The sequence below is a fragment of the Trachypithecus francoisi genome, unplaced genomic scaffold (genome assembly GCF_009764315.1).
Source record: "Trachypithecus francoisi isolate TF-2019V2 unplaced genomic scaffold, Tfra_2.0 Lachesis_group1, whole genome shotgun sequence".
NCBI classification, from domain to species: domain Eukaryota; kingdom Metazoa; phylum Chordata; class Mammalia; order Primates; family Cercopithecidae; genus Trachypithecus; species Trachypithecus francoisi.
The window spans coordinates 77,319,975-77,343,751 of record NW_022681454.1 but is presented as its reverse complement, the minus strand read 5'-3'; the positions used below and the strand labels follow the sequence as shown (position 1 = coordinate 77,343,751).

At 35.7% G+C, this 23,777-nt stretch overlaps 1 protein-coding gene and 1 non-coding gene across 13 annotated transcripts in view; both read left to right on the top strand.

Moving 5' to 3' along the window:
* EXOC1 (exocyst complex component 1) overlaps positions 1-23,777 on the top strand; it is a 53,085-nt gene that overhangs the window by 28,405 nt on the left and 903 nt on the right. For 8 of the 12 annotated variants that reach the window (XM_033214622.1, XM_033214618.1, XM_033214621.1 and 5 more), the window contains 9 exons: positions 2,412-2,517; positions 7,811-7,855; positions 9,134-9,297; positions 10,225-10,332; positions 11,860-11,936; positions 12,782-13,010; positions 16,224-16,407; positions 19,214-19,413; positions 21,835-22,029. In XM_033214622.1, coding sequence (XP_033070513.1) covers positions 2,412-2,517; positions 7,811-7,855; positions 9,134-9,297; positions 10,225-10,332; positions 11,860-11,936; positions 12,782-13,010; positions 16,224-16,407; positions 19,214-19,413; positions 21,835-22,029 — 1,308 coding nt within the window. The remainder of the gene's footprint in view (positions 1-2,411; positions 2,518-7,810; positions 7,856-9,133; positions 9,298-10,224; positions 10,333-11,859; positions 11,937-12,781; positions 13,011-16,223; positions 16,408-19,213; positions 19,414-21,834; positions 22,030-23,777) is intronic. The other 4 variants (XM_033214630.1, XM_033214629.1, XM_033214628.1 and 1 more) reach the window with 1 other exon arrangement.
* On the top strand, positions 4,172-4,278 carry LOC117086441. Its single transcript, XR_004438354.1, has one exon. It is a non-coding gene; the product is annotated as a U6 spliceosomal RNA (small nuclear RNA).

Here is a 23,777-nt window from a genome sequence, read left to right as displayed (position 1 = left end):
TTGACTTTTCCCTTTAGCTTAGTGATTTGGGGGCCCCAAGATTTATTTTCCTTTCACATTGTAAAAAGAAAAAGTAGGCCGGGCGCGGTGGCTCAAGCCTGTAATCCCAGCACTTTGGGAGGCCGAGACAGGTGGATCACGAGGTCAGGAGATCGAGACCATCCTGGCTAACACGGTGAAACCCCGTCTCTACTAAAAAATACAAAAAACCAGCCAGGCGAGGTGGCAGGCGCCTGTAGTCCCAGCTACTTGGGAGGCTGAGGCAGGAGAATGGCGTAAACCCGGGAGGCGGAGCTTGCAGTGAGCTGAGATCTGGCCACTGCACTCCAGCCCGGGTGACAGAGCGAGACTCTGTCTCAAAAAAAAAAAAAAAAAAGAAAGAAACAGTAAACCATGGAGGTCTCTGAAAGACCCTATAGTGGGCCCAGGTTCCACTGCTTACTACTCAAAAGCCAAACACTAGAGGCAAGGGTTGCTGGGAGGAAAGGCAGATTTAATCAGAGAGCCAGAGAAGCTGAGGCAAGTGAAAGGAAAAAAAAAATCAGAGCCAGTAGAGAAGATGGCGAGCTAACGTTCCAAAGTACCATCTTAAAATTTAAAACGTACTTTAGGATTTTGTTTTGTTTGTTGTGTTGTGTTTTGTTTTTGTTTTTGTTTTTGTTTTTTTAGACAGGGTCTCCCTCTGTCACCCAGGCTGGAATGCAGTGATGTCATCACAGCTCACTGCAGTCTCAACTTCCTGGGCTCAAGCAATACTCCCACCTCAGCCTCCTGAGTAGCTGGGACTACAGGCATGTGCCACCACTCCCGGCTAATTTTGTACTTTCTGTAGATACAGGGTTTCGCCATGTTGCCCAGGCTAGCATCATAGAGTTTTCGGGAGACACTGATATAGTAAAACCTTCCTGTGGTCTTTCCTATCAGTGAGTTCTGTTGAGTGCCAGGAAAAAAGGTATCTAAGTCGTTTGAGTCCCACTGAAAAAGTAATACATCCCAATGAAATAGGAATTCTAATTTATATTTGCTTTTAAAGTTATACAAAGATCATGGGAAAGAATTGCCCAATTGACTAAGTGTTCTTACAGAGATTATATGAAAAATGTGTATGGCCTACAAATTGAAAAAGGACAGGATCTATATTATGTTTGGTCCAGATGCTATTTTATAAGGATACATCTATGAAATATTTTAAGACAATCAATGGTAAACTGTGAATCAATATACAAATATTTACACAACGTGTACCTTTTAGAAGGTATACCTGATCTTTAAAGCAGGTAAACATGTTCTAAAAGTGGACAGATTAATTTGAAATAATATAGGAAGTTGAAGTTTAGATTTTATGATAAACTTAAAAGAATAGCTAGGTACAACTTTTCTGCTATGGGTTTATTTAAATTTAGTCAAATTCTATGTGTGGCATTTAACTTCATACTTGGAAAAATATGCAGTCTCCCACTGTTGAGAAACTCTTCTTGAGAGTATATTTTTATGTGATAATAAGTACAGAAGATGAAGAAATGATTTTTGTATGCCAAAGGATAGATGTTTTTATCTAAGCGAGAATTAAATCTGTTTTAAGAAAATTTATTACTTAATTTTGAAAACTGTAAGATATACTAATTAAATTCTTATGGAAAATACCTATTTTAGAGTAATACCCCAAGCTGACAGAGGATCAGTGAAACTAAATATTCTTAAGTGCCATTGGCACTATTTATTATTGGTCTGTTTTTAAAACAACGTGGCAATATGGAAGAAGAGCAATTAAGATTCCCATACTTTTTGACCCTGTAATTCCATCCTTAAGAAATTATTTCAAAGAAATAGTTCATTAGAGGTAAAAAGCTTATTATAACGTTGTCTATCATTGCAAGACAAGGAAACCACTTCATTGTCCTGTGTTAGGGCAGTCACTGATGTGACAAGATTTTTGCCTTGAAACTTGGTAGGGATAATGTCAGTTGACACATCTTTTTGCTGTTTTAAAGCTATTTTTAAGTTTTAGTTTTATTTAATTTAAGTTTTAGTTTTACTTAATGGTGCTACACCAACAAAACTGAATACTGTGCTGTCATTAAAATGTGAGACTGGAGAAATGTGATTGTTCTGATTTAGATATTCTGTATAGTATGATTGCAGTGATATTTAAAATATGCAAAAGGTAATATAGAAAAATGAAAATATAAATATGGTTATGTTTGACTTCATAGTTTTGTAAATTGTTAATGTTACAATGCCTATTCAATTGTTTTTTAAGACAGAAAATAACCTATTTTTATATCCTGTGAAATACATCAAAGTTTTGGACCACGAAATTTAAAACAAGCATGAAGGACTTGGGGAATTGAAAAACTGAAATTGTTATATGTGTTTTATTAATAAGAAGTACATATTACTTTTATTTTAAGAATTACATGGATTATTTATCCCGACTGTATGAAAGAGAAATCAAAGATTTCTTTGAAGTTGCAAAGATCAAGATGACTGGCACAACTAAAGAAAGCAAGAAGTTTGGTAAGCTTCGGCATGTCAGTTCATTATCTTCCTATTAAAAATGGTTTTATTTATAACAAATAATTCTAAGACTTCTTACGCGAGGTGGAGGTAGATCCAGTAGAATTTATGAAAAAAGAGATCTAAAACACTGGCTTGATTTATAGCTGTTTCTAGAACAAATATGTATATCTGTAAATTTTCTTTACTAATTAAAATTTTGCGGTATGCGACTGACAGCAATTGTGTATTGATGCTATAATCAAATATATATATTCATAGGAACATGAGTTGGTGAGAAAATGAAGTGCAGTCAAGTAGAGAAAGTACTAGACTGAGAGATAGATGTTGGGAGTTCAATTTAACTGATTCCCTAAAAGACTTTTTATAACAGTTGGGGGCAAGTCACTAATCTCTTAAGTCATTGCTCTCATAGAAATGAAACCGGTTCCTGGCTTCTTACTTCTCACTGGCTATTTTGAATCAAAAAGAAAGTTTAAATATTTTCTCCCCTGCCAAAGAGCTATAAAACTGTCACCAAACATTCTCATGTTATTTTACCTTATTTTTCTAAAGAGATGCTTTGAAGCATGTTAATTTTTGTTGTTTCTAAGTATTTTAAATGGACAGAAAGATTTGAAAGAATAGCCAGTGACAGTATCAAGTTATGAGGAAGGTGATTTGCCGAGGCCACATTCTGCTCTTGCATGTATCCATCTCTGGAGTTCCTTTTGGATGGAGTTTTGTGCCTATTCAAGTCAAAACCTGGCCTTAAATGGCCACATTGTGTACTCCTCAGTGTGTCTGCATAGCTCCCCTTTAGAATAATGAGTTTAGCATTTGCCTGTTGAAAGGAGCCTATGCCCTAAGCAACTTCAGTAATCAAGAAACAGGATTGAAAATTGATAGTACATGTTTCCATTCTTTACTGTAGGACAGAGAAGACTGTCATTAGTGGGTGATTATTCTGTAACTCACTGGTTTTAAAAAATGCCAACACTAATATATTGATTATACTAGTCCAGACATTTCAAATGGTTTGAATTTGTCTGTAAATATGCTACACTTTACAGATACTGAAAAGAATCTTGGGACAGTAGGCTTTCGGAAACAGAAATGCTAACTCATCCTAAAGGTTAATTGTTCTTAAACAGCAGTGTGTTTATATCCTTGTTAATGTTTCACTGTGGATATGTTATGCTTTTTTTTTTGAGTAAACAGCATATTATTAATGCAGTTACATGTTTAATGTTTTCATTAAGTATATTTGTCACCACTTGTTAGTGAACCATTTTATTTTGAGAGAACTCCTTCAGTATATGAAAAGTGGAGTAAAAAAGAAATATTTCTAAAATTATCTCCTGAGTAGGTCATTAATCCCAGTATTGTAATAGTTTATCAAGTCTAAGATTCACATTAAGATAAATGAAATAATAAAAATATAACTTAAATCAAGTATAATAGTATCTTACTGTTATCATTGCATTAACCTGAAACCTAAATTGTTTCCTCCTTGAGAAATTCTTGTTAAAAACATTTTTAACTAACATAATACAGGTTAAAAGGTACTTTTGTAGTTTTATAAGTGTTAAAATCACATATCTTCTATTAAATGTGTCTATTCAATAGCAAGTAATAGGAGAGTTATTTGTGACAATTGAGGGCGTAGAAAATTGCACTTATTTTAGCAGCACATGTACTAAAATTGGAACAATATAGAGAAGATGAGCATTGCCCCTGTGCAAGGATGACACACTAATTTGTGAAACGTTCTATAAAACAAATGAAAATTACAGTATCAGTTATTTTGATAACAGCTACGGAGAAGAAAAACTAAATAAACAATTTGGAGAATAAATAGTTCCGTTCATGTTTGAAAATCCAACTTTTAGCCAGTATTTTAAAAATTAATTTCAAGTTAAATGCAAATGACTTGAGAAGTTCTAAATAAGGTATAGTGTACATTTTTTTCAAAGATATCTTTTCAGTGATTCAAATTGTGTTTAAATGAATTTTTAATGCTATAGACTGTCCTGGCTTATAATTGTTCGACTTAGGATTTTTTTATTTTACAGTGGTTTGAAAGCACTCTGCAGTCAGTACAAACCATACTCCAAGTACCCATACAGCCATTCTGTTTTTTACTTTCAGTGTGGTATTCAGTAAATGACATGAAATATTCAGTACTTTATTATAAAATAGACTTTGTGTTAGATGATTTTGCCCAACTCTAGGATAATGTGTTTTCACCATGTTTAAGGTAGGCTAGGCCTCTGGTGTTCAGTAAGTTGGGTGTGTTAAATGCATTTTCTCTTTACAGTATTTTCAACTTGTAATGGGTTTATCAAAATGTAACTCCAGCCTGGTGCAGTTTATAGGCTCACACCTATAAACCCAGCACTTTGGGAGGCTGAACCCGGAGGATGACTTGAGCCCGGGAGTTCGAGACAAGCCTTGGTAACATGGCAAAACCCCACATATACAAAAAAATCAAAAATTAGCCAGGCATGGTGGCGTGCACCTGTGGTCCCAGCTACTCAGGAGGCTGAGGGGCATGGATCGCTTGAGCCTTGAGAGGTCAAGGCTGCAGTGAGCCATGATTGTACCACTGTACTCCAGCTTGGACAACAGAGCAAGACCCTGTCTCAAAAAAAAAAAAAAAAAAAAGAAGTGTAACCCCATTGTAAGTCAAGGAACATCTGTAATTATAATTAAAATAGAAATCTCACATTTTGGAAAGATGACTTTTCAGTGAATCAAAATTAAGTAATTATAAATGAAATTTGAATTAAGTTTGCTTTTTGCTTGCTTGTTTGCTCTGAAAATTCTGGGTCACAAATGCTGGTAAGAATACATGCTGGTAAGGATAGTCAGAATGAATGTGTCTTACAAAAAGGAACTGTATAGTCAATATAGTGATAGAGAATCAGGGGAATAGAGAATCCTTTCTTTTTCAGCCACTCTTGAGTCAAGTCTTTAACATCTACTTACCTGAAATAATTCAAAAATACATTAAAGTACCAGGGAAGTAGCTTTTCTTTGTGATAAGGCCTTTGTGTAGGTTTTTTTGATTAATATATTTATTTTGATATTTTCAAAGGCATGGAGTTTTTTCCCACAGGATTGATATTTCAGTGTAATTTTTTTTTGTATGCTACAAATTTAATGAAATGACAGGGAAAGGAAATGTAGTAATTTTTTTTAGTCACCATTTTTACTTTCTGCAGTTGAGATGTATGTATATTACTTCTCATTTGTGTGAGATTTTAGTCCCTTAATGCATACATTTGCATAATTATTGCCCTCCTTCCAATTTAATATTCCAAATCTTTAAAATAGCCAAAATTATTCTATTATTGTTTCTCCACTAAACTAAGAAATCTTGTTGATTCCAAAGAGTCTTGAATATAATGCTGAATTCAGGGATGGCTGGACGATTAACTCAATAAATATTTATAAATTACCAATTATCTAATAACTCACTGTTATAAGTACTGGGAATGCAGCAATAAACAAAGACCCTACCTTTATGAAGTTTACATTCTAGTGGGGATTATTTAAAGATATTTAACATTTTACCTGAGTATTATCACTTGCTGATAACTGATATGTTTTATGAACCCCAAATTATAATTAATAGGCACTACTGGTAAGTCTGTATTCCTTATTGACTACTAAAGAAAAAAAAACTAGCCAGGCATGTTGGTCCACGTCTGTAATCTCAGCTATATGGGAGGCTGAGGTAGGAGGATCACCTGAGCCCAGGAGTTTAGGTCCAGCCTTGGCAGCCTAATGAGATCCTGTCTCAAAAAATAAAAAAAGAGATAAACCATATAAAAAATTAGATTTTGCTCTGGCACTGCTGAACATAGTATAGTGACACCTTAAGGCACCAGAAAGTACTGTTCAGATTGACTAGCTAGTAGCTCCAGCATGATCGCTGTTTGCCGCTTTAATGTCCAGCCTTGTTTTTTCATATTCCCTTGAGCTTCAGGTAGCCAGGGCTAGAAAGATATACCTGTCGTGGATGAAGATATACCAGTCACTGATAGAAAGATATACCTGTCACTGATAAAGATATACCAGTCACTGATGTGACGAGATTTTTGCCTTGAAGCTTGGTAGGGATAATGTCAGTTGACACATCTTTTTGCTGTTTTAAAGATATTTTTAAGTTTTAGTTTTATACTTTTTTTTTTTTTTTTTTGAGATGGAGTCTCGCTCTCGCCCGGTCTGGAGTGCAGTGGCCGGATCTCAGCTCACTGCAAGCTCTGCCTCCCGGGTTTACGCCATTCTCCTGCCTCAGCCTCCGGAGTAGCTGGGCCTACAGGCGCCCGCCACCTCGCCCGGCTAGTTTTTTGTATTTTTTAGTAGAGACGGGGTTTCACCGTGTTAGCCAGGATGGTCTCGATCTCCTGACCTCGTGATCCGCCCGTCTCGGCCTCCCAAAGTGCTGGGATTACAGGCTTGAGCACCGTGCCCGGCCTTAGTTTTATTCTTTAATACTCTGTTTCATCCTATGATCTTTCTTCACCTTTCACATCAGCTTCTAATTTGAGTGTAGACTGTTTCGCAAAATTAGCTCTAATAGATATTATAGAGAGAGAAGTTTTGGATAAAAGAAATGCCTAATGACCCTGAAAAGAGTTCAAATTCTTATATTACATCTATTCCCTAAACTTTACCCTTTTATTCACACATCTGATTGTTAGTATTACGATATATATCTTTCATTCTGGGCACTCACAAAGCCAGTGACTAAGTAATTCAGCTTGATAATTAGTTTTAACTTTTCAATGGTTTTAAAGCCCCATTCATATAATTTTTTGTTAGATATAGTATAAAATTATTTAGTACAGTGGAGAATCCTTTCAGGAGCTTTCAGGGAACACAAGATTGTTGACGTCTAAATCTACAGCTGCATTCTAATAAATTGCAACTTTATTTACTTGAATTATATTTTCTCAGGAAACCAAAACTTGCAAATTTAGTCTTTTAAATTTAAGTGTACCAGCTTCATAAACTTAAAAAAATAGAACATTTTAAAGTGTAGGGGTGTTACGCATAGATATTTCTACCTGAATATTTGAGTAAAAACAATACATTAAAAGTAAAGTTTTTTACTCTCATATAATTTCTCAAACAATAGGTGACCAATTAAACATGTGTTTGCACTTCTTGTTACTTGATGCTCATGGTTCTTTGCATGTGTCTTTTAAACTAGAGCTTTAACTTCCTCTTGTGCATGGTTTGTGCAAATTGCAGTTTATTAACTTGTCTTTGTCTTTGATGCTTGCAACCTAATCCATCACAGCTACACTGCCTCGAAAAGAAAGTGCTGTCAAACAGGAAACAGAGAGTGAGTATGCCTAGTGTATTAGTAGGTATTCTCAATGCATGTTTGTTTAATGTCTAGAAATTAGTTGTCTGGGAAAAAGGTAACACCAAAAATTTTGATTGCTCTGAATTGCCAGGTATTAGTGAAAGAAAGTCCACATGATAGTAGTGATATCCAAGAAATATATGATACAGTTAAAATTACTTGACGAGTAGTAGAACTTTGTGTCAGAAATTTATGAAAAGACTTAACCATTATACTTCTGTTTTCAGGCTGTTTAGAAAGTATAAAAATTCTTATAGCGCTATGGTCAGATTTTACATAATGAAGCCAGAGTTTATCTTTAATTATTCCTATTATGTCTTCCTTTGTCTTTTCTGACCATTAGCAAATAGTACAAGTTAACTGAAAGATATTCAGGAAAGATGTTTTTAAAATATATTACTTATTGTTTATGTTTAATTCTGAATAAAAATATCACATTTTCTTCTAAAAATCAAATCCTTTCATTCCTTGGTGTATGCGAGTTATTGCCAGCTGTATGTTCTCAGTTTTCCTCATGGCTATGACTGATACCAAAATTTTACCTAAACACAGATGTCCTATATTAATATGGTTAGTGATGTATGTATTACATGTCAGTTGTATTTTAAATATAACAAGTTTTCAGGGTGTTTTTTCTGTTCATTTTATTTCATTTTTAAAGGACTATAATCAGTTCACTTACTGGAAAAGCAGTTTCAGAGTTTGGAATATACTCAGTTGAATCATATGCAATTGACTTTTTTTGGTAGGGCAAAATGATCAAGTATGAGCAGTTTCATGTGGTTCAACCTAATATATTGATTTATTGTGGAGGTCACATTGAGATGCAGCAATTTTCTTCTGAAGTATAACAAGGTCATACTGGCTAATATGCTAACATGGTCCTCAGTGACCTTCCTCCGTATTCCTGTCTTTTTGAATGGAAAAGAAACCCTCATCTACTTTAGTCTAGTGATTTCACCAGGCAACTTTATGAAATGGGCAGGTTATAGACAATATGCTCTTTAAGGTCCCTTTCAATCCTGTTCTATGGATCTGTGTAGTTTCGCTTCTCTTTTCAATATGCTCGGGATTAGGACACAAATGTTAATGGAAGATAAGGAAACTATACCACCTATCCCCTATAGAAGCTTTGTGCACTAATACGAGCCCTGGAAGACCAAGCCAGTAGAAGATAGAAGATCTATCCCTGCTTTATACTTTGGATCATTTATTTGTGAAGGTCACAACTTTCAAAGTTTTATTATTTCTTAGGTCTTCATGGAAGTTCGGGGAAATTGACTGGATCTACTTCTAGTCTAAATAAGCTCAGTGTTCAGAGTTCAGGGAATCGCAGATCTCAGTCATCTTCCCTGCTGGATATGGGAAACATGTCTGCCTCTGATCTCGATGTTGCCGACAGGACCAAATTTGATAAGGTAAACTAAAATAACAACTACTTCTTAAACATTAACATTAGTTTTCTTTTCTAACAGCAGTTTGTGGTTGCTGTAAGTGTGTTCAAAGGTTTGGATTCTTCTGGCTGTCTTAAGCATTAACCATGTTTTACTTTCCAACTGAATCGACTCTGGAAAAAAAAAAAACTAGTCAAAGGACAAGTAAAATGTGAATTATCAATGAAATGACATAAAAGTTTTATTAAAGTTTGTTATAAATCATAAAATGCTTGTACCTCAAATCTAAGTTGTTTGAGCACCTGGAAAGTAAGAGGAAATAAAAGCTTCTGTGATGCTAACCTTTCTCTGTACTACATTAAGTAAGTTTTTTTTGTTTGTTTTTGAGATGGAGTCTTGCTCTGTCACCCAGGCTGGAATGCAGTGGCGCAATCTCAGCTCACTGCAACCTCCACCTTCTGGGTTCAAGCAATTCTCCTGCCTCAGCCTCCCGAGTAGCTGGGATTACAGGTGCCTGCCACCACACCTGGCTAATTTTTGTATTTTTAGTGGAGAAGGGGTTTCACCATGTTGGCCAGGCTGGTTTCAAACTCCTGAGCTCAAGTGATCTGCCCGCTTTGGCCTCCCAAAGTGCTGGGATTACAGGCGTAAGCCATCATGCCTGGCCATAAATAAGTTTTAAAAGTTGATCTTTGTGCTCCTCTTTCCAGATGTGAAGTGAATAATTGTGAGTTTTATTTTAGGTATGTTGTGTGGCCTTGTTGTACCTGCTAATACCATTGTCCTGTTGATCTTGGAAGAGTTTGTTTTTGGGATTCCATTGAGATTATAAATTCCTAGAGATTAGTGAGATTATGGATCCATGGTCTGTGCAGAAAAGAAAATTAAATGTGGTGTGTTATTTTATTTGGTGTAGTTCTTTCATTATGGGATCACTTTGGTTTTCTTCAGATCTTTGAACAGGTGCTAAGTGAACTGGAGCCCCTATGTCTGGCAGAACAGGACTTCATAAGTAAATTTTTCAAACTGCAGCAACATCAAAGTATACCTGGAACTATGGTATGGCTCCTAGTGTATTTTGGCTAGTATTTATGATCTGTAACATAATTAACTTAATTAATATGTGGTCACAATTTTATTATCAGAAGAGAAAAGGAAAGAATTTGTGATGTAAGGTTTTTTTTATGATGTAAGGATTTAGGATATAAGGAATTTTTGTAATACCACAAGATAATAAAAACAGTGACAGATGAAGTTTGGTTATCTAATTTAATATTTCAGAATATCATAAGCCTAAATATTCTCTAAATTAGTGGGGGGATGAATGTCTGAGTTTACTTTGCAAAGAACATTATTTAAAAGGCTCTTTTAACCTTTCAGTAGTCATCAAGACAAATATAATTTTTAAAAAATGATGTTTGAGTATATACACTATGGTATAACAAATAATAATAATGATAAATAGGCCGGGCACGGTGGCTCATGCCTGTAATCCCAGCACTTTGGGAGGCCGAGGTGGGTGGATCGTGAGGTCAGGAGATCAAGACCATCCTGGCTAACACAGTGAAACCCCGTCTCTACTAAAAATACAAAAAAAAATAAATTAGCCGGGCGTGGTGGCAGGTGCCTGTAGTCCCAGCTACTCGGGAGGCTGAGGCAGAAGAATGGCGTGAACCCGGGAGGCGGAGCTTGCAGTGAGCGGAGACCTCGCCACTGCACTCCAGCCTGGGCAACAGAGCGAGACTCCATCTCAAAAAAAATGATAATAATAATAATGATAAATAAAAGAAAATGAAGCCTCAGATCTGTCTTCCTTGTGGCTTTGTTACTAACTAGCCATGAGATCTTAAGCCAGTTATTCAATCCCCAGCTTTCCTCTTCTGTAAAGTGGATATCATAGTGCCTATTCAGCATGCCTTTCTGTTAGCATACATGTAAGAGAGTAAGATGAGAGAGTTTCTTGACTATTTCGAAGAACTTAAAAATAGTGCAAATAAAGTGTTTTTTAAATTTTCTCAAAATTGTATGCCTCAGACAACCAACTTACACAAGCAGTCATAAAATAAACGAGAAATTATTATAAATGGTTTAGAGCATTCATTGCTATGGTAGTAATGGTGGCAAATTTATTTGTTGGCTTCTGTAAGAATTTTTTCTAGCATTTTTTTAATGCTGACGTTTTATTAGAATAATTGATGAGACTTCCTTAATTTTTTAAATTCTCTTATGAAAGTTGTGTTGGGACATTTTCTATTTTTGTGGTTGTCGTTGTCTAGCTGCCCCCTTCCCACACCTTGCGTTCAGCTTCCTGCACCTCCCCACTTCCCCTCAGGTGCACACACAAATACAACTTCTCACCCCGCAAAAGTTCTTGGATAAAACCTAAGAACAGAGTATCTCATGAACATTCTTAAATAGCATACTAAATTATATAGCTAGCTTTATCATGATGCTACCTTTAAAAATCATTATTTTTCATAATGTATTCTTTCCTAGGAATTTTAAGACTGAGCAGGCTTTCGCTATATAACTACTAGTTAAATTGTTGGTCTTCTATTATGTAAAGTGCCTGAATAATTTTTGCAGGCTGAAGCAGAGGACCTGGATGGAGGAACATTATCACGGCAACATAATTGTGGCACACCACTGCCTGTTTCATCTGAGTATGTCTTTGTTACTATCATTTATTTTGGAAAAAATAAACTTTAAAATGTGGAATGCTGCTCATGGCGGGGTCTAGATGTTTCTCAGTAGCCTGACGTTCCTCAGAGCACCAGCGTGTGTGTCCGTTGTCTTATCAAACATTTTACTGATTTAAAATTCGTCCTATTTTATGGCTCTCCAGCTCTTCCTTGCTCCAGGACTCACAGAAGATGAAGTCAATCTGTTGTTTGCTGGCACAGGGAAGCCTTTGAATTGTAGTGTATTTCTTAAAAATCACAAAGCACATTTCATGACCCAGCTTTACAAATTAAAGCTAATTCAAATGATAAAACTCAACGTCAGTAAAATATTTTTATATCAAAAACTGCTATAATCATATTTAGACATTTTTATTTGTTGTTTGTTGTTGTTGTTGTTCTTGCTGTTTTCTGAGACCGAGTCTCCCTCTGTTGCCCAGGCTGGAATGCAATGGCGCCATCTCAGCTCACTGCAACTTCCACCTCCTGGGTTCAAGCGATTCTCCTGACTCAGCCTCCCAAGTAGCTGGGATTACAGACATGCACCACTACGTCTGGCCAATTTTTGTAATTTTGGTAGAGACAGGATTTCACCATGTTGGCCAGGCTAGTTTCGAACTCCTGACCTCAGGTGACCTGCGCACGTTGGCCTCCCAAAGTGCTGGGATTACAGGCGTGAGCCACCATGCCTGGCTATCTAGACATTTTTAATTGAAATTTAATTATGGTATTTTCATCCTTTTGTATATACCCAGTGGATTAAAGTTAAAGGTGAATTCACCTGAAGCTTGTTATAACTTTATACATCTTGTCTGTTTTCTGAACAGGAAAGATATGATCCGCCAAATGATGATTAAAATATTTCGCTGCATTGAGCCAGAGCTGAACAACCTAATTGCATTAGGAGACAAAATTGACAGCTTTAACTCTCTTTATATGCTAGTCAAAATGAGTCATCATGTGTGGACTGCACAAAATGTGGACCCTGCTTCTTTCCTAAGTACTACATTGGGAAATGTTTTGGTGACTGTCAAAAGGAACTTTGACAAATGCATTGTGAGTTTGCTTTTTTAAAAAAATACCTTAGCATCCTAGTCATTGCAAAATATAGGTAAATGTATTTAAATCGAGGGATTTCCAGCTTTCTGTTGGGGAATCTGTTGTTCATGTCCCTCAAAGCAGGGCATGGCAACAGTCTGCATGAACCGAGTTAGTTGGGTGGCACTATGCCAGCTAGTTTCCCTTCCACACTGTGAATCTTGGCAAGTTCTGGAGGAGGTGGCACAGCGGCAGCAGTTGCTTAAGAGATCCACTGGAGGCCACTTGAGAGATCCACTTAAGAGAGCCACGTAGTGGCTCACACCTGTAATGCCAGCATTTTGGGAGGCTGAGGTGGGCAGATCACCTGAGGTCAGGAGTTCGAGACCAGCCTGGTCAACATGGCGAAACCCCGTCTCTACTAAAAATACAAAAATTAGCCGGGCGTGATAGCACACGCCTATAATCCCAGCTACTTGGGAGGCTGAGGCAGGAGAATTGCTTGAACCTGTGAGGCGGAGGTTGCAGTGAGCCAAGATCGCAACAATGATCTCCATCCAGCCTGGATGACAAGAGTGAAGACTGTCTCAAAAAAAAAAAAAAAAATTCACTGAATAACTGACATTTCAGTTTATTAGTCAGTAACCATTGATTTAATGAAACAATTGAAACTGTCACTTGGGTTTATTGTTATTGTTCTTTTAATACTTTCTAATAAGAAAACTAATTTGATTATTTTAATTGTTTATTTTAATTAATAGTATAGTAGCCTTAATAATTGTATTTTATTTTAAGAATAAATTGTTAAAACTGAGCAATTATCATTTTCCTCCTAATAGAAAAAAATTTTAACAACTTTCTTACTATCTGTTACTTTTTTTTTTTTTTTGAGTTGGCATCTCATTCTCATTCCCCAGGCTGGAGTGCAACAGTGCCTTCTCGGCTCACCTCAACCTCCGCCTCCTGGGTTCAAGCGATTCTCCATCCTCAGCCTCCTGAGTAGCTGGGATTACAGGCATGCGCCACCATGTCCAGCTAGTTTTGTATTTTTAGTAGAGATGGGATTTCTCCATGTTGGTCAGGCTGGTCTCAAACTCCCAACCTCAGGTGATCCGTCCACCTCGGCCTCCCAAAGTGCTGGGATTACAGGCATGAGACACCGCACCCAGCCGTCTGTCTGTTACATTTTTTACACTTGTATGTATGAATTGGGCTGGGCCAGGTTAAAAAATGCTTCATGAACACTTCTCAAGGTGTGGCACTAGAGAAAGTAATCAAGACAAAGATATAAATTCACATATTCTCATAAGTTGCATATATATATAAAGGACATAGGTTTGCCACTAAAGGGTGGTTTCTTCTACCTGTCATCCTTCTCTATATCTTATTTTAATAAGATCTTATTTTTTTAATGTTACAAATATATTTATTGACATATTCATTATGTGTTAATTGAAAAAAGTAAATTCAAAAAATTATACACAGTGTGATCTCATTTATGCAAGAAAGAAAAAATATATATATATGTTTAAAAATTGGGGCCGGGCACTGTGGCTCACGCCTGTAATCCCAGCACTTTGGGAGGCCGAGGCGGGTGGATCACCTGAGGTCAAGAAATCGAGACCATCCTGGCCAACATGGTGAAACCCCATAAGATCTTATTTTTGATAAGATCTTATCTTTCATTTATGAATGCTGGTCAATAAGATCAATAGACCAGCATTTATAAATGAGTGCTTACTGTGTACCAGGCACAAGCCTGAGCACTTTGCACATACTATGTCATCTAATCTTAAACCCAGCCACTCAATAGGGTAGACTGTTTGAGAGGTGAAGTTACTTTCCCCAGGTTCACAGTTTAAAAATATGGGTCTTGTATTCAAACCCAGTCTGGTTCTAGTACCTACAATCTTAACACTACCTTTTCTACTGCATCCATTTTTCACCTCACAGTTGCCAATACTGATGAAGTGGAACATGAGTACAGATAATATGAAATAATTGACTATGCTCATAGGGTTTTCTTATACTGATGTCAGAAGCCTAGAGATAGTTATTTTGCTAATCCATATGTCATATGGTTTTCGAGTTATACTCCCCAAATCTCAATACAATGAAATTTGAGGTAGAAGCTGAAATGATACAAAAGTATTTGGCAGTGTAATCATTCCTACTGAGTAGATTTAGATCCCTTCAGAACCATAGAACCATAATTGAATCTGTGGATCGTTTTGAACCTAGGATTCTGTCTGCATGAAACATTTCTTTCACATTTTGTCATATCATGCACAAGCAGTTTGTGGAACTAAGAATAAGTGACTAATAAATATATGGAAAACTAAATAATGCAAATCCATGTGGAAATGCCTATCCTCCTTCTTTGTTTCTATACTCTGAAAATAGAGAATTTGTCTATCCAGACAGAAATTTTAGACTGATGAAAATTGGAAATGACTGTGGTTCTCAAACTTGACCACGTGGCCACCAACCAGGAGTTACCCGGAGGAATCCTATAGGTGCTCTGGAATCTGCTCTCCTGTAACCTAAAATCAGTAATTACCTTGTACTCATCTTTCATAAATGGTAGAAATGTGTGTTGACTATTTTTACTTTGTACAGAGACTTGAAGTTCACAGCCTTGATTTGTTTTGTTTCATTTTATTTTATTTTTTGAGACAGAGTCTTGCTCTATTGCCCAGGCTGGAGTGTAGTGGTGCAATCCTGGCTCACTTTAACCTCTGCCTCCCAGGTTCAAGAAATTCTCATTCCTCAGCCTCCCAAGTAACTGGGATTACAGGCATGCGCTACCCCACCCAGCTAATTTTTTTGTGTGTTTTTTGTAGAGACGAAGTTTCACTGTATTGGCCAGGCTGGTCTTGAACTCTTGGCCTCAAGTGATCCACCCACCTTGGCCTCCCAAAGTGCTGGGATTACAGGCATGAGCCACCATCCCTGGCTTATAGTTGATTTTAAATAATCTGTATTACTTTGATTTTCTCAAACTTACTGTAAAATGGTTTTATTATCTATAGAATTAGTTTTTCTTAGGTTTCCCTGTTGTGATTCATCTTCAATTAGTAAGCATCCAAAGTGTTCTAGCTACCATGTGATATCCTGCCTCTATGATATCTGTGTATATATCTATATCTCCATCTATATATTTTGTTGTGATCATATGTAGTCTTAAAGTTGCTTGGTTATTTATCTCCCTTGCTCTCTGCCTAATTTTAGAGTAACCAAATAAGGCAAATGGAAGAAGTAAAGATCTCAAAGAAGAGTAAAGTCGGAATTCTTCCATTTGTTGCTGAATTTGAAGAATTTGCTGGACTTGCAGAATCAATCTTTAAAAATGCTGAGCGTCGTGGAGACCTAGATAAAGCATACACCAAACTTATCAGAGGAGTGTTTGTTAATGGTAAGCTTTTGTTATGTTCTAAAGAATTATTGTACCTATTGTTTTTATTTCTGGTAACTAAGAAGTCAGGAACAGAGAGGTTCATTATTTTGTATATCTTATAGTCTTTTTTAGGTTTTCTAACATTAAAGATTTCTTGAATTTGAAAAATAAAACCTATTCATAATCATTAGGAACTACTTACATTTTAGGGTTCATATGGGCTTATGACTATGCAAAATTGAAAATCTTTTTTTTTTTTTTTTTTTAAGATGGGCCTCACTCTGTTACCCAGGCTGGAGTGCAGTGGCATATTGGCTCACTGCAGCCTCCACCTCCCAGGCTCAAATGATCCTCCCACCTCACCCTCCCAAGTAGCTGGGACTATAGGTGCACCCCACCACACCCTGCTAATTTTTTGTAGAAAATCATTTTTTAAACACAAAAACATGACCTTCCAGATTACATTTGCATTTCAACAAGTGGTCTTTTAGAGATGATGGGCTGTGATGTGTGTGTAACCTTAAGCAAATCAATTCACTTATTTAGGCCTCAGTTTTTCATATCTATTATACAAGCAAATTAGTACTAAAATACAGGAGAAATTAGTGCTGAAATACTATAACTCGCTTTCTTCCTGTGTCAGATCCCACAATTAAGTTACAGAAAAGTCTGGACATGTCATTTCATGTGAAATAAATGATCTGATTGCATATATTCAGGAATTGTAAAAGCTAAAGAATTGACAGGAAATGAAATCATCTCACCAATTATTGCCCAGGCTGGAGTACAGTGGCATAATCTCGACTCACTGCAACTTTCACCTCCCAAGTTCGAGCAATTCTCCTGCCTCAGCCTCCTAAGTAGCTGGAATTATAGGCAGGTGTCATCACACCCAGCTAATTTTTGTATTTTTAGTAGAGACGGGGTTTCACCATGTTGGCCAGACTTGTCTCGAGCTCTTGACCTCAAGTGATCTGCCCGCCTTGGCCTCCCAAAGTGCTGGGATTACAGGTGTGAACCACTGTGCCTGGCCTTGATTTTTCCTTTTAAAATTCAAAGTAGCTTTGCTTTATCTGATTCTAAAGTAATGTGGCTAGGCACACTGGCCCACACCTGTAATCGCCGTACTTTGGAAGGACCAGTTTGGGGATTGCTTGAGCCCAGGAGTTGAAGACCAGCCTGGGCATAGTAGTGAGGCCTTGTCTCTATAAAAAAATCAAAAAAATTAGCCAGGTGTGGTGGTGTGTCCCTGAGTTTCAGGAGGCTGAGGCAGGAGAAGCATTTGAGCTCAGGGGGTCAAGGCTGCAGTGGGCCTTGTTCATGCCACTGCACTCTAGCCTGGATGACAAAGCCAGAGCCTGTGTTAAAAATGAATAATAAATGAATTAATTCATTCATTATTCTTTGTAAATGAATTCATTTATAAAGAAACTAAAACTTATAAAACTTAAGAACAGAAAAATATTCCTTTAATTGGATAAAAAATCTATCTCAGGCCTAAAGCTTATGTGATACTTAACTGCAACAGTAGAGACATTCCCTCTGAAATCAATTTAAAGCAGAAATATTGTTAGATCCTTTATTATTTAGCATTGTTATTGAAGTGCTAGCCAGTACAAGACCTGAAACATAACTATTTATCCCCAAAAATCAGCAAATAAAATTTTCAAATCAAGAAGAAAGTAAAGATCATTTTTAATCTTCCTGTACAGAGATAATGTTAAATTTTTATTCTTCCACTTTCCGAGTTCCTGTCCCTCTCTTCTATATATGTGCATATTCTGTGTGTATGTTTTCTTTAATATAAAAATGTTATATCTGACACACTATTTTTGAAGCTGCTGGACTCTATATAATCTTAGTACCTTTCCTTGTTAGTTAATATAGGTAAACATAATCATTTTTAACGATTACATAGTCATCCATGTGTCATTATCCATTTACCAAATCTTCTATTAATAAACATTTAGGGTTTTTTTAGTTTATGTATCTTTGTATACTTGTCAAATAATTTCTTTAGGGTAAATTACTAGAAATGGAATTACTGGGTCAAAGGGTTTATGTATCTCAAGTCTTTTCCCAAATTGTGATACAGAAAGCTTATGTCAGTTTAGCGCTATGAGCAGTTGCATTACAACTGTACAAATGCTGGATATTACTAGGTATTACCAATCTTTTTATTCTTTGTCAACCTGATAGGCTATAAATTATCTCGCTATTTTATTTTGCATTTCATTGATTTTATGTTTCGTGTGTTTACATGAATTTTCAAATTTTATGTCCAATTTATTCATCTTTCCCCTTAATAGTCTTCTAAATTTTGGGCCATTCTCAGCAAGGTCACACCATCACAAAATTATTATTTTTCAATTAGCTATATCTTCTTTAGTACTTACGATTGTATTAATTTATTTGTTTGCTTTTTACATTTTAAATAATTTAGCAATTCAGAATTTGGCTGCAAGATGTAAAGTAGGGACCTAAATTTCTTTTTTTTTTTTTTTTTTTTTTTTTTTCTAAATTTCATATATTAAAATGGTCCAGCTGGTTGTCCTAACACATTTTGAATAATTCATCATTTCTCCATTGATTTGAAACATTACTTTTATTATATACTGAATTTCCATGTACACATGGGACTGTTTTAGGATGACTTTTTATGATGATTAGGTAGATCTGAAAACTCCCATTATAATATATTTTATTAAGTCTAGAAATGTGCTTAATTCTTAAACTTACAAATGAAAAAAAATCATATAAATGTTTGTGGCTAAATATGGTCATACTCAGAGATGTTATTTTATTTTTTCTGTTTTGGTTTTAGTGGAGAAAGTAGCAAATGAAAGCCAGAAGACCCCCAGGGATGTGGTTATGATGGAAAACTTTCACCATATTTTTGCAACTCTTTCTCGATTGAAAATCTCATGTCTAGAAGCAGAAAAAAAAGACGCCAAACAAAAATACACAGATCACCTTCAGTCTTATGTCATTTACTCTTTAGGACAACCTCTTGAAAAACTAAATGTAAATATATTTTCATTCAGTATTTTTCCTACTTTTGAACCTATACACATAAGTTTGCATATGAATAACCTGCAGACATTTATCTTAAATTTTCTCATGTGTTGGTGCAAAGGGGACTCAGTTATTGAAGCTGCCAGTGAGCCAGACACTGCTAGATGCTATATATTTTATTTCTTCTTTCTGTACATTATTTTTATACATTATTTATTATATTTTAATGATAATTTTGCTATTATTCTCTTACTTATGCATTATTTCTTTTAATTCCTATAAACAATGATGTGTAAGCTAAGATAATATTATCCCCATTTCACAAATGAAGAAACTGAAAGTAAAAAAAATTTGCCCGACATTATAATAGCTTATAAACTACAAGCTGGGGGATGAACCTAGATTAGGCTTTGCCATTACTCTTTCCCGTTTCTTACTTTATAAATGACCAAGTTAACAATGTCTAGGTGGAAATTTCAGAAATATTATCAAGATAAAAGAAAAACCAAAAATTGCTTTCTACATTGCCTTTTACTTTTCTTTCCTTACTTGAGTCATTTCCCAGAGCAAGTCTGTTAATCAAAGTTAAGAAATGATGATTTTAGGGAACTTTACAACATAGTGAAAGTGTAAATGAACCTTTTTAACTAACTTTGTCTACAATATAATTAGTTATCTTTTATAAGTTCTTAACTTGAAGTTGGAGTAAAATAGCACGGTGACTCACACCTGTAATCCCAGCACTTTGGGAGGCCAAGGCAGGTAGATCACAAGGTCAGAAGATCGAGACCATTCTGACTAACACGGTGAAACCCCATCTCTACTAAAAATATTTTTAAAAAATTAACCGGGCTTGGTGGCGTGCGCCTGTAGTGAGGCAGGAAAATCACTTGAACCCGGGAGGCAGTGATTGCAGTAAGCCGAGATCATGCCGCTGCACTCCAGCCTGGGTGACAGAGCAAGACTCAGTCTCAAAAAAAGAGAATATGTATCTGCTGTCAACAATTCAGAGAAGTACTTGAAAGACATTTAATCAAATGCAGAACTAATTCCTTATAAAACTTAAGAACAGACAAATATTCCTTTAATTGGATAAAAGATCTATCTCAGGCCTAAAGCTTACATGATATTTAACTGCAACATTAGAGACATTCCCTCTGAAATCAATTTAAAGCAGAAATATTGTTAGATCATTTATTATTTAGCATTGTTGTTGAAGTGCTAGCCAGTTCAACAAGACCTGAAACATAAGTCGGAGATATGGAGAACAGAGACAAGATTATCACTGCCTGTATATGATATGTTGAAATTACTGGTGTTGATTAAGTGACAGGATTCAAGGCAAATATCCTGAAAAACAATGTATTTCCTGTCTACCAATTAAGAGCTTATGTAACAACAAAATTTTTAAAGCACTAAGAATAACTTGTCAAAGAATGATAATTTAATGAATAAATAGTCACTAAGAAAATTTTAGAAAAAGGTAATGAGAGAGAATGGGGTTTGTCAGTGTTAATTCTTTGTATCGTGCTCAAATACAGGCATGCCAGTCAATAAAAGTATATATATATATATAAAAGAAGACCTGGGAATAATATTTATAATAATATAACAGTCAGTATATTTAATATAAAAGATTTATTAAAATCAATAAGAAAAGCACTAAGACCTCAATTTATAAATGGGGCAAGGGGCCTGAATCACTGCTAAATATATGAAAGCAGGTTAGCCTTATTTATAGCCAAAGAATTATAAAATAAAATGACAAACTTTTTTCACTCTGCCAACGATTGTTTTAAATGGTCATAATGTTTATGGTAGTATAGTGAAGTAGCAACCTCATACACTGTTGACAGAAATATAAATTGATTGAGCTTTCCTAGGAAGCAGTTTGTATACATACTGAAGAATCTTTCAAATACTTAAAGTTATGCTCTTCAATAGAGTAATTATAGTCCTGGAAATTTAATCAGTAAGGTGGGTAAACACTTATATACAAAAAAATTTATGACAAATATAGTAAATTTTCTAAAGTCTCACCAGATCTGGCAAGTCCAAAAAAAGACGGGGGAGTGGGATGTTAAATATCTAGTACTAGAGGAATGAATAATAATTGTGGTTTAGTCATAGTGTGAAATATGCAGCCATTAAAATTTATATTCAGCAAAAAGCAACATTAAATGTAAAATGTGACATATGAAATATAATCTCATGTATGTATTCACACATCAAAAGATTAGAAGGAACTCTACAGTGTTACCAATGCTCGTCTGAGAAGTATGTGAATAAGGTGATTGTTATTTTGTTGTTTATACTTTCACACACTGATTTTTGCATGGTGATTATACACTACTTTGTAAACAGATTTTTAAAAATGTAAGTAATAATCAAAGCAGGTCTTAGCCATTGTTTCTTTTCATTTCCTTGAAGCATTTCTTTGAAGGTGTTGAAGCTCGTGTGGCACAGGGCATAAGGGAGGAGGAAGTAAGTTACCAACTTGCATTTAACAAACAAGAACTTCGTAAAGTCATTAAGGAGTACCCTGGAAAGGAAGTAAAAAAAGGTCTAGATAACCTCTACAAGAAGGTTGATAAACATTTATGTGAAGAAGAGAACTTACTTCAGGTATGCTGAGTTCTTTTGACCATCTGACTTGAGGATCCTTATATATATTGCTTTTCTTTAAATATTTTTCTAGAAGTGCTGTAGATCTAGAGCAGGACGAGAGTTCCATTAAAGTACAGACCACATTAATGAATTGTGAGGAAGAAAGGAATACTATTTATATAAGAATATATGGCTATTTCTGCTTATTTCGTATTTCTACTTCATTATGGTGAAGCATTAAGTTTGTTTTTCTTTGGTTGGTTGGTTGGTTGGTTGAGTGGTTGGAATTAGAAATGGGTTCATAATCTGGCTCCAGATTAAGCTGCATGACTTTGGGGAGTTACTTAACCTCTGTGAGCCTTAGTTCCCTTATTTTGAAAAGTGGAAATGATACCTCTCTTGTACAGTAGCCACTGTATTGGGCAACATAGCAAGACCTTGTCTCTACTAAAAATTAAAAAAATTAGCTGGGCATGGTATCATGTGCCTGTAGTCCCAACTACTTGGGAAGCTGAGGAAGGAGGATCACTTGAGCCCAGGAGATTGAGGCTCCAGTGAACTATGATCATATCACTGCACTCCAGCCTAGGCAACAGAGTGAGGCCATGTCAAAAAAAAAAAAAAAAAGAAAGAGAAAGGAAAGGAAAGGAAAGGGAAAGAGAAGAAAGAAAGAAAGAAAGAAAGAAAGAGAGAGAGAGAGAGAAAGAAGAAGGAAGGAAGAAAGGAAAGAAAGGAAAGAAAAGGAAGGAAGGAAGGAAGGAAGAAAGAAAGAAAGAAAGAAAGAAAGGAAGGAAGGGAAAGGAAAGAAAGAAAGAAAAAGAAAGAAGGAAGGAAGGAAGGAAAGAAAAGGAAGGAAGGAAGGAAGGAAGGAAGAAAGGAAGGAAGGAAAATGAGCTTAGAGGCTTAGAGAGTAGGAGTAATAGGACCAAGCTCCCATAACTAATGGATAGAGCTAAATTTAAAGACCAAATTAGGCCATTATTCTTTGTAAACCATATTGAAAGGCCCAGATATGAGTGAGAGTAATTCTGATTTCACCATCATGGAAGACTTCCTAAGGGATATTGCATTGTTGGTTTTAACCTCTGAAAGTCAGGTGTATTTTAACAGGCAAAATGGGGATGGAGGGAGTAGCATTCTAGAAAGAAAGAATATGAGCTAAACGATGAAAAATAAAAAGCGTAATACTGCTTAGGGAATAGTGATTGGTCTCAAGTTGACAGGAATTTAGTATTTATGAGATTTAGGGTTTACATGAAAAAACCTTGGAAGAATACATTCCCTCAGCTGTCAAATAGGGAAGATGATCATAATACCCACCCTCACCAGGTCATCATGAGACTTAGTACTATAATATATTCATAAAGTGCTTTGTAAGCCATTATGTCAATGTGTGTATCACACTGTGTCTTGATAGTTGTCTACATATTAGTCTCCACTGTTAGACTGTAAATCACATGATTGCAGATAATGGGTCTGACTACTCATTTTGCTGTCCTCCAAGGCATCAAGCAATGTTTTGCATCACAATTTTAGATAAAGAAAATTTTAAACTTTATAGGAAATGAAATTAAAGCACTACATTTTATATAATCACTAGTCTTAGTTCTAAACATAATTGTGCATATCCATATCTGTGTTGCATATTGGAGTATATGAGATAATAGCTAAAATGTCATGTGCTTACTTGTGTCAAACATAGTTCTAAGCACTTTATGTACATTTCTTATTTAATTCTCACAGCATTATGAGGAAGGTCTTATTAT